This window comes from Zea mays, chromosome 4 (assembly GCF_902167145.1).
Source record: "Zea mays cultivar B73 chromosome 4, Zm-B73-REFERENCE-NAM-5.0, whole genome shotgun sequence".
Classification (NCBI taxonomy): domain Eukaryota; kingdom Viridiplantae; phylum Streptophyta; class Magnoliopsida; order Poales; family Poaceae; genus Zea; species Zea mays.
In genome coordinates, this window is record NC_050099.1 from 235,698,493 (window position 1) to 235,709,885 (window position 11,393).

Here is an 11,393-nt window from a genome sequence, read left to right on the forward strand (position 1 = left end):
AGAGAAATTTCTCACTGGAGTTGTCGCTAGAGTTTGGGTGGGAGTCAAACTTCGACGAGCTGATCATGGAGGTTTATGGCTACGAGCTTAGCTGGCGGCGAGCTGTTGTGGCTAGGATGGCGGCGGCACTGCTTCGAGTTTATAGATGAGATGAGTCTATGATTGATGGCTTGAGTTGTTATGGTGGCATGTATTTATATATGCTGGGAGGTGAGTGGTTACGTGATAGATCTAATCTTGTACTTATCTGTTACAATCCTATCATAGGTGGGTGGTTACATGACAGATCTAATCTGGTACTTATCTGTTACAATCTTATCCTATTTGTAGGAACTCTAACTTATCTTTTTTATTCCAATAATATTGTTATTAATTTATACTAATTATATTAGACCTTCAATTTAAATAAATTTTAGAATATATTTTTATTTAAAATTTTAAATTAAACTTTTGTGTGTTATATGCGAGCTGAAATGAGTATTTTCTTAAATATATTATTACGATATGCTAATTTGTATCGACTTTACCTAAAAAAAAGTCTTAAAGGACGTCGTGTAAAAAAACCAACCAAACACATACTAATCCATTATATTAGTTTATATTTCTAATTTCTGTTTTATATTTTAAATTTAAAATTTAAGTCTAATTTAGAGCTAAGTTAAATTTTCTATTTCAAACATAAATTGCAACATTAAATCAGCATGAAAACAAAACAATTAAATTAATTAATTTATCCATTTAAGCAAATGAAAGTCAATATTCATGTAATATGTTTTATAATAATTATTATTAAAGAAAAATAATTCAAATATATAGCCATATTTAGAAGTATAATAAAATAAATATATAATCTTCATATATTTATTTCAGATGATATAATTTTTTATATAAACTCTATATTAAAAGATAGTTTAATTTAATTCTTTTTTTAAAGAATAGTTCTTTAGTAAAAAGGATAGTTTACACATAATCTTTTAGATAATCTATTATTTGAAAACATATTTATTTAAATAATGAAATAAATTTTCTAATTTATTTAGAATATGATTTTGAAGTGTTACAAAATATCTAGATTATATGATTTTGGAATGTTACAAGATATCTAGATTATAATAATCCATAAACAGATTATTAGGTGCTTATATAATCTATAAGCTGGATTATATAATCATGGAGAATGGAGAGAAACAAACAATGCCTTAGTTCCATAGTTTATTTTGCATCAGGCTTCAACAGCCAGTAAAAACTCCCCATGGCATCTACATCAAGCACACGAGAGAAAGGCTCTGACATAAAAATTCCTCCGCAACACGCCGACGAACTGTCTGCTTACAGGCTACACATATCGCCTACCATCTCATGGGAGACGGGTTATTCGCAAACCGAGTATGTATCTTGGCCTAGCCGGTGTTCTGCATGCCGGCAGCGATGCCCTTCATGGTCAGGATCAGCGTGTCCTCCAGGCCCGGGGCGTACTCGCTCTGCTCGTTCAGCTGCACCAGCTCCGCCGGCTGACTCTCGTCGGTGAACTCCTTGGACAGTGGCGGCTGCGGGCTCACCTGGAAGCTCGGGTCACGTATCCGCTTCAGCGTGTAGGCCTGGCACACGTTCAGGGTGGTGATGTAGGATTCGCGCAGCCGCAGACGCTGCTTCAGGTAAGGATCACCTTCAAGGACGTCCTTGTGACCGGCAACCTGCAGCGAAATGGCAACAGTTAGCAGTGTTATTAAAACTACGTTTAAACGTTAAAACTCTAATTAGAGGTTGAAATTACGTTTTAGCATTTTGGCGTTCTAAACTGTAAAACGCAGTGTTTTATGCATTTTAGACCATTAGCTATTTTTGGGCCCGGTCTATTAGTTATTTTTGGGGTTCAATCCAGCTCATGGGTGAAGTTTTGGTAATCCACTAACCAATCTGTTTTGGTATTTAACTTCATATTATTGTCTGAAATTATGATATATTGGTATTTTTCCTATGTTGTTTAAAACTACGTTTAAACAAAGTTTAAACGTTTAAAAGTCAAAATTTCATCCATGAGCATTTCAACGTTTTATCGTTTTAATAAGCTTGACAGTTAGAATCACAATGCAACTAAACTCATGAAATTTCACGGCCACATAGATCTTGGAACTTTGAGAGCCTCTAATTGGCTACATAAGTAAATACAAAAATAACTGAAATGCAAGCAAAACCGTATCTTTGGAGTGTGAGCTATTAGAGCACTTTACCTGGAGGAGTAGTTCCTTTGTCTCCTCATAGTTCTTCCTCAGTTGCTCGCCGAAGGATTGCAAATCATCAGCCACAAGCAATTTGTCATACACAGCTGCGATTCCTGGATCACCCTTGGCGAAAACCATCTCGAGCAGATCAAGGGTGACCCTGAAGAATGGCCACTCATTGTACATCTCTTTCAGTATATGGATGTTCCTGATGTCCTTCTGCATGATGTGCTTGATCGCCGCGCCAAATCCAAGCCAAACAGGCAGATGGAACCTTGTTTGTGTCCAAGCAAAGATCCATGGGATTGCGCGGAGCGATTCTATTCCCCCACTAGGCTTCCTCTTTGATGGACGGCTGCCAATATTCATCCTGCCATATTCAGTCTCAGGCGTAGCCTGAAAGAATATAAGATTTGGTTAGTTCGCATGCTCACCCAACAACTTCTATAACAAGTTTAATAGCAGCCCATTGAATCATCATGCAGTGAGACACACGATGCTTAATAAGATAAAAAAATGCTTCAAGTTCTTATTGGTCAATGCATACAGTTCAGTGCATTGACTTGTATTCCACCAATGCCTTAGTAAAAATGGTATCCTACCTAGAAAAGAGCATTTGTCTCAGATTTTTCAAAAATCGGTCTATGTCCACTTAATAGTGTTCTAGCATGTTTCAGTCAAAATGGATTTGCAGAAAACTACATATGTTTAAATTTTCTAAAGAACCAAATAGTAGGTTGATAAAAAGGCAGCCTTGCTTTAAGTGCACTCTTCTAAGGCTTTTAGCAGCTTTGAAACAAGTCGACATCATACTTGCACTGGTGCAAAGTGTTATGCTTGTAAGAATACTGGATACAGTTGAAACCTACCGATCTGAAGTATTCAACGAAGCGTGGCTCTTGAAAGACAATTGATCGATATTCTTTAGTTGCTACAACAGCCATTTCATCCATCAGAGCACGCCATTCTGGCTTGGGGGAAATTGGAGGATGCATGCCATGCTCAAGAGTAGCTGCAGTGTAGCGTTGTAAAGTTCTAAAGCACAAGTGCTCCTCTCCAAAGGAGTGCTCAATAACTTCGCCTTGAACTGTTACACGAAGCGATCCATGTATCGTGTCTGGTGGCTGAGATAATATAGCCAGATGGGTTGGACCACCACCTCTGCCAACTGTTCCACCTCTTCCATGAAACATTGTCAGCTTCACTCCATAATGCTTTGCCACCTTGATGAGCTCTTCTTGTGCTTTATACATTTGCCATGCTGCAGAGAGACGCCCTGCATCTTTGCCAGAATCTGAATATCCGATCATGACCTCCTGCTTACCATTAATCCTATTCATGTACCAGTCAATTGAAAAGAGTCGTGCTACAGCTGCTGGAGCTGCTTCAAGGTCTGCAAGTTTCTCGAAGAGTGGAACAACTCTCAGTGGTTGCTTTACATGGCACTCTCGCTGCAAAAGCTCCACCGCAAGCACATCAGATGGGGCAGTTGCCATCGAGATGATATATGCACCAAAGCAATCTGCTGGAAGCTCTGCAAGGACATGAAATGTGCCTAAAACATCAGCAGTCTCTTCAGTCTGAGGAAGATCAGAACCAAACAATGGACGTTTGCCCCTCAGTTCAGACAACAACCAATCCTGGCGTTTCTCCTCAGACCATTCAGCATAGGAGCCAATTCCAAGATGTGTCGTTATCGAATCAAGGACATCTGTGTGTCGATCAGATTCCTGCCTGATGTCAAGCTTCACAAGGGCAAGCCCAAAAGTTGATACTTGACGCAAGAAATCAAGAAGACTTCCGTCAGCTATAGGTTTGTCACCACAAGCACATAATGATCTATAACATAGCTCAAGAGGTTCCAGAAACTGCAATGTAGAAGGTGGTAATTAGATGACTATAAGTATGATGGCTGCAGTCACTAATATGTATATCACAGAAAAAAGAGCAAAACCTGTTCAACGTTAGTAAAAGTTGCCTCCTCTGGAATCTCAGAAATTCCAGATGTCAATAGATGACGAGAACGTTCACGTGTGTAGTACAATTTATCCCTGACATCACCAAGTATGACACGATATGGTTCATTTGGAGGAACTTGCTTCCAGAATTCTGCGAGTGTTGACACTCGATTAGTGATCTAAACCTTGAACAAATGCAGTAAGCCTCTTTGCAATGAAAAATGTAATAAATCATTCACTCTATATGAGAATGTAGGGTGTTGCATCCAAGTTGCTTATTAGGGCTATGTTTGGTATTGTGGTGTTGGATCTAATAAGACACTTAGTTTTAATTTTGGATGTTGTTAATTTGAAAGTCTATTTGAACCTGTAACAGTAAAACCCCACAGATTAGACACCACGTGCAAAGCCTCATAGCACAACCACCACCAGCACACCTAAAAGGAGTAACCAAACTTTAACTGAGGGCACAAATATCGAGATTATACTAGTCAACAGAGTTATGCATCCATGTTAGGACAAAAAATATATTTAAGTCTATTGAAGAACTATAGTACAATAGCTTAATGATTCAAATGAAAGAGGTTTGCAGCTTCTAGAACATATTTCGAACCTTCCCTCACCTAGCTTTGCTAGGTACTCCCTCTATTCTAAATTATAAAATGGTTTGTCTTTTTTAGATACATAGTTTTTGCTATGCACATAGATGTACACTGTCTAGATACATAATAAAAACAGTGTATCTAGAAAAGCCGAAATTTCTTATAATTTGGAATGGATGGAGCAGTATAAAATTGAAATTATTTTCTACAATCTCAAAAATTTAGCTGGTTTGACCTAACATATGCAGTTTCTAAATATCTCATGAATTCAAGCTTGGTTGTGTATCGAAACCATATATGAATTATAAATGGCATTAGCATGCATACTTTTCTCAAATTAGCATGCATACTTTTTTGTAGTGCATATGCACTAAGAGCATCTCCAACAAGGAGATCTAAAATAGAGCCCTAAAATTAAAATAGGACTACATTTAAAGTATTTAGGGCCTCAAAAGAAAATTTTACTCCAACAACTAGGCCTTAAATAATGCTATTTAGGAAATAAATCATGTTATTAGGAAATAAATAGTTGTAGATTAAGAGGAAATGAGGATAGAAATCCAATATGAGGTACTATATTTAGGACCCAAGGGAATGAGCACTATAATCGTTTGATGAATTTTAATGAAATAGGGCTACTGTTGGAGGATGTTTTATGGTCTCGAGCCCTATATTTCAAAATACAACCTAATTTAGGGCCCCTCTTGGAGATGCTCTAATGCATATTAAGTGCAAGCAGAGTTTTCGAGAATTCAAAAGGTATAGAGAACCAAGATGTGGTTAGCCATTATACATAATCCTATAGAGAAGCATACACAACAAGAATAAAAATACAAAAATTGCATACTTAAAGGTTATTATCCACACAGGCATAGCAATGGCATCCTTTAGAGTAAATTGTTTGTACAGTTTTCAGATCAGAACTCTCATTTAAGGGCTATTTGGGAACCTCATTTTCCCAAAGGATTTTCATTTTCCCAAGGGAAATTAGTTCATTTTCCCAAAGGAAATTAGAAGTCCCTTGGAAAAATGGAGTTCCCAAACTAGCCCTAAGTGAATAACTTAACATGGCCAAAAAAAACAAGAACAATAAGCTAATCAACAGATATGCAATCCAGATTCCCTTGTTAGATTACAATTCTGGACTCTGGTACCTATATAGTGTTTTGCAGCTTTTTTTGAAGAGCGGTGTAGTTCGTCTGCACGGATCCGAAGCTCATCACTGCAACGCCACATCGAGAGCTAGAATAGAATATTGTGTTTTAGCACCAGGGAACAAACAATGTCGTAGCTCTTAACATGTAAGGGAAGTACTTATATTGGAGTACCTCAAACATTAGATCTTCGATCTGAGAGAAATACAAGTTAGCAGCCATCATTCTCGCCAACAAGCATACATCCCGTGTAACCTCTGGTGTTACTCTTGGATTTCCTACAAAACCAATACAGCATGGAAAGTTTTAGCTTTTCTTTCTACAGTTGGTCAGCAAAACAACAAAAAGGTTCTACTCAAAATAATTGGAACTGTAATACAGTTTTCAGTGCAAAAAGGAATCTCAATAGAATCTGGAACATTTTAGAACTATTCAAACTGTTTTCTGTACAAAAACTCTTCAACAGAGTATTATATTTTTCAGACAAACACTTAAGTATACAGTGGGTCAATGGCATATGAAAACAAGAAGTTACCATCTCGATCACCACCCATCCAGGAAGAGAACTGAATAAGAGGAGCATTGTAAGGGAGACGTTCATTGATCCCAATATTTTTCAGAGCAGTGTCAATACGGCGCAAGAATTTAGGTACACCCTTCCAGATAGTTTCATGGAAGTAACTCAGTCCAGCACGCATTTCATCTTGAGGAGTAGGAGGGGTTCTGCGGATTTCATCAGTTCTAAAAGCAGCTTGAATCTGTGAAGGGTGTCAAACAACAAATCAGCAAAACATATGTTTCACTGCAATTGACTGAAAATGGATGCATGACCATGACTCGTTTTTTATGTTATCAAACTGAACTCTCTGATGCATTTTATTCAGCTGTCCTGTGAACAAAGACTATAACTCACATAATTGAACGGCATTGTCAACAAAAAAACTACAGTAATATAGAATCAACTGCAGCATATGAACTACCTTTGTTGTGCACAATTGACTGTTTTTGTCCTTTCACCTTGTCAGCTTGTCATGTGCAAGCATACATGAGTTAAACAAAGTAACATTTTTAGAGAGAAAAGTGTTGGTACAACCAAGGTGAAGTTTCATTGGAAACATCTAATAGGATCTAATATAACCTCAAAAACAAGTTAGTAAAAACTACAAAAATATGTGCTCTTCACCAGATTAATTTCAAAAAGTTTGGTGCCCACTACTGATAACAATAATTTGTGTGTGTTTAAGAGTTGGCTTGACATAAGGTTAGTTATTTCCAAAGGTTTGACAGCTACTTCTGATAACAATAACCTTGAGGTAGAAGTCTGTAGCACAAATAACAATGACTATAATTTCACACACAGGAAATATTTGTTGTGCACAGCACACCCAGAGAACCTTCCAACTTTCTCAGATAACTAGACTTCTGTCAGTGCTATTATCAACTAATCTCCATTGCCCATTGGGTATATCTTCTTGGTTCTTTCTCAAGGAAGAAACTGCCCTAGTGTATATGCTTTACTGCTTTCTTCCTAAGTTCATATCACCTTGTCTTGTTCAAGTTATTACGTATCCTACTATCAAAAGAACGGTATATAGACAATAGATATAGCATTCTAGCCCAAAGAACGGTATACAGTCTCAGAATCTGACAGGCATCACTCACATAAAGAGGCCAAAAAATGCAACATAAGCTAACTTGTCTTTCAGGAGTGGGACAAAGTTCTAATAACACTAATGTGGAGATGCCTATGCTCTGGATCCGCACGTTAAAACCCCGAAGCCCCTGGCTCCATCAAGGACAAAAGGGCCTAGGAGATGATCAGCTAAATAATGAACACCTATTTTCCAACTAGAAATGTTAACGAAAGGTTGTGGTGCGCTTAATCTGCAGTAAATCATCAAAGTGATCTTTTTAATAAAACATTTTCAGCTCAAGTGGTGAAGTCAATATATTTTACCTCCCTCTGAAGTGCCTCATCAAGCTCCTGCTTGTCGTCAGCAGTGATGTCCTTGGCATAGAGCTGCCGCAGGCAGTTACGGATCCTAAACAACAACAAAACAAACAACACCACGGGGCAGGGGAGCATTCAGCATTTGCTTCCGCACGCATGGACTTCAACCAAAGCAACCACAGTCCACAGTAACGCTACGACTACGATCATTCTCACCTGCCGTGCTTCTGGAGAAGAGACCTCCTCACGGATTGTGTAGGGTGGGCGGTGAAGACGAGGTCGACGGTCTGGCTCTTGAGCGCGTCGAAGACCTCCTCCCGCGACTTGCCGAGCTGCGAGACGAGGCGCTTGAGCGTCTCCTCGATGTCCGACTCTGTCGGCGCGGAGGCCTCGTCGGCGAAGTCCCCACGCTTTAGCTTGATCCGGCGGCGGTGCGCGATCTGCACTTCCTCGGCAAGGTTAGCGAGGTTGAGCATGTGCGAGAAGGAACTAGCGACGACGATGGAGTCCCCCGGCGGCAGGCTGGTGAGCTTGCTCCCGAGCTCGCCAAGCCGAGCCTCATCCCGGTCGTTCTCGTACTCCGCCGAGAGCTCGTAGCACTCCTGCACCTGCACACGCGAAGAGAAGCCACCTGATCAGCACGTGCACGGCTTCGTCGAAACATGCGGATCTGGGGGTGAGGAGGAAGGCGGTACTGATCGGGGCGTACGAATTCGCGTAGGTGGGGGCCGTGCAGGTCCTGGAGGATGTCAAGGAAGCGGTCGACGAGGAGGGCGTCGTACTCGACGAGCTTGTCATCCTCGGAGACCTTCCCGGGGGCCAGCAGCCGCAGCTGCGCGTCGATCGACTGGTGCCGCTCCGGCATCGCGGCGCAGCGAATCGAACGAATCAAATTCCCGCCCGGCGGCACAGACAATCCCCTCTCGCCCGCGAGCCCGCAGCGGGCGTGGGAAATGGAGAGTGGTGGAAGCCTCTGCTCGCCTGAGCGGGGCGCAGGTGGAGGCGGAGATTGGGCGGTGCGCGCGGCGGAGATGGGGTGGGAAGTTCGGAGTGTGCGTGCCTATTCTATTTGTACGGGGGGACGGGAGCCCGGGTTGATGGTGATCGTGTGCGGGCCCGTCTGGAGAATTTTATGTTCCTGAGCCCGTGAGCCGTGCGTCTCCCTCGTTGTCGGGACTCATGCTAGTTTTGCAGATTGGTCCTGCGGACTTTGCGATTATTCATAGTTAGGCAAGTGTTAGGGCTTGTTTGGTTAGCTCTCAATTCATATGGATTGGGTGGGATTGGATGGGTTTGAATCCCAGACAAGTCAAATTTCTTCTCAATTTTTTCCAATCTCATTCAATCCATGTGTATTGGGAATAACCGAACAAGCCCTTAGTGGGGTTATAAGGTCTTTTTTATTCTCGCCTCTAAGCACTCTAGAGTACTTTAGCTCAGTTATCTAGAGTTCTAGTACTAGATCTGATGGACTAAAGTTTAAATCTAACTTTATACTTTTTAAAAGTTTAGAGTTTTAGAGGAGCATCATGAGGGTATTTGGCAGAGCTCGACTTCACAAAAGTTAGGTCAACGTTATAAACTTCATAGTTGAGCAGCTCTACTTCAAATTTGCGGAGTTTCTAAAAGTGTTTGCCTTACAAACAAATTTAAGCTTCACTAAAATAGGATTTTCTTTAGAAAAGTCACTTGTACCCTTGAATGGTTGTTTGAGATTGTTTATTTACATGTTTTTTATAAAAACTTTAATAGAAAATAATAGTATGCCATAGATATAATAAAAATATTTATAAGGCATACTAATATATAGTGAGTATAATCTATGATTTTATAAATATTCCAAAATTGTACCATTATAAATTTGAATCACAATAATCTACTTCCAAAAATAGTACCATTATAAATTTGAATCACAATAAACTACTACCGCTATATACTAGTTCTAACATTGGGCGATAGCAGTCGCTAACTTATCTACAAATAGATATTTATTTTTAAAGTAAAGGTAATGAAGCAACTCAAGTCACCATAAGTCACCTCAACTTCTTAGGCCATCTCCAGCAGGTCGTGTAAACGACCGTATAAAGTACTGTTTTGCACTGTAGATTGTACTGTTTATAGAGTGAAGTTTGAAATAGGGTGTGAGATAGAGAGTGGGTTAGGAAGTCTGCTAGAGATAGTCTTATAGTGACAATATAGACCTAGCTTTATAATCACAAGTATCACGAGTTCGACCGACAAGGAATCACACGCAGTAGATCAAAAAGATTACATGCCTTAGACTTATATTTATAGAGCATGTTTGATTGGCTGGTACACACCAACATCCACGGTTGCGCGCCTCTAGGCGGGTAGCGAACGCGCTCAGGCTCTGATATACTCCTGAAGCTCCTGCATTCTCCCTAGTTCTTCACTCTTTTTTGCATCTCTATTGTTTCTCAGCGGGGGATCTTTTGTCGAAGGGGGATGTTTAGGGGGAGAAAATCTGGACCATTTTAGGGAGAAATTCTTGTCTGGATTGTTGGGGAGAGATTTTGGATTTTTGGAGCTCCTTCCTATCAAGGGGGAGTTGTAATACCCAAAAAAGGAATACAATGAGTATATAGTTGATATTCTTATATTGTGTGCCATAACTTCATCATAAAAGGAGCATGCCTATAATTAAGAGTGATGAATAAATATATATATATAATGTTCAAATGGAATACACATCATGTTGAGGTTTTTTGTGTGCATTTTATGATGATATAAATATGTAAAAAGAAATCTGTTAAATATCCAAATGGGGATTTAAATCCTAAAGGAAATCCTAGAATGGAGAAAAAGAGAAGAAAACACTAAACAAATAGGATAAAATAAAAATATAAATGAACTAAAATTCAGTTCATATTGTTATAGACATTTAACCTGAATTTGAACTTCACGCACATGGATTCAAATTGGAAATTCAAATTCAAAAGAGAAGAGAAGAAAAGAAAATATAAAATAAAAAGAATAAAAGAAAAGAGAGAGCACTATAGCGTCTGGGCCCAATCAGGTCGGCCCATTTCCCCAATCCCTCTCCCGCGGCCCGTTCTCCTACCTTCTCACCCGCACGGTGGTGTCTCTGGTGCAGCGGGCCCACTCGAAAGCGGCTGTCCTCGGTTCCGCGCGCGGTATGGCCGATCCTCTGACTGTCTGGTGGGGCCCGCATTTCGGTCGTTGGCTCCGCGCGGACTCGCTCGAGCTGTCGGTCACAGACGCATGGACCCCTCCCTGTCAGCCGTTTCTTCCCCAGCGCAACAGAACCGCGCGGGATTGCCGCCGCACGGCGCGGAGCGTGGCGAATACCTCTCCCTCCTCCCAGGCCTGGACTTCGGGAGTTAAATAGGAATCCCCGTGACTCGTTCCGCCCCAAGTTACCTTCTCGCGTGAACCCTTATCCGGGATAGAATCCACTATTTGGCTGGAGCGCCATTGGGGGCTCGGCGGAGCACTCTGCGCGCGATTCTCACGCCCGCGGCCGC

General features: G+C 40.6%; 1 protein-coding gene across 1 annotated transcript; it reads right to left on the reverse strand.

The window, feature by feature from the left end:
- Window positions 1-1,160: 1,160 nt before the first annotated feature.
- LOC100191460 (phosphoenolpyruvate carboxylase3) lies at window positions 1,161-9,089 on the reverse strand. The gene is made up of 10 exons (XM_008678212.3): window positions 8,597-9,089; window positions 8,104-8,495; window positions 7,894-7,978; window positions 6,472-6,694; window positions 6,111-6,214; window positions 5,937-6,024; window positions 4,177-4,331; window positions 3,092-4,090; window positions 2,232-2,618; window positions 1,161-1,694 (listed from the first exon to the last, which is right to left on the reverse strand). Exons 1-10 carry the CDS (start codon window positions 8,750-8,752, stop codon window positions 1,401-1,403), a joined length of 2,883 nt encoding a protein of 960 aa, XP_008676434.1. The 5' UTR covers window positions 8,753-9,089; the 3' UTR covers window positions 1,161-1,400.
- Window positions 9,090-11,393: the final 2,304 nt, after the last annotated feature.

Excerpts from the sequence above, each read along its gene's own strand:
- LOC100191460 (XM_008678212.3), bottom strand. The coding sequence starts at position 8,752 with ATGCCGGAGCGGCACCAGTCGATCGACGCGCAGCTGCGGCTGCTGGCC. Across the intron at positions 8,496-8,596 it reads GCCCCCACCTACGCGAATTC|GTGCAGGAGTGCTACGAGCT; the intron begins GTACGCCCCGAT and ends TCGCGTGTGCAG. Across the intron at positions 6,695-7,893 it reads ATGAGGCACTTCAGAGGGAG|ATTCAAGCTGCTTTTAGAAC; the intron begins GTAAAATATATT and ends CACCCTTCACAG.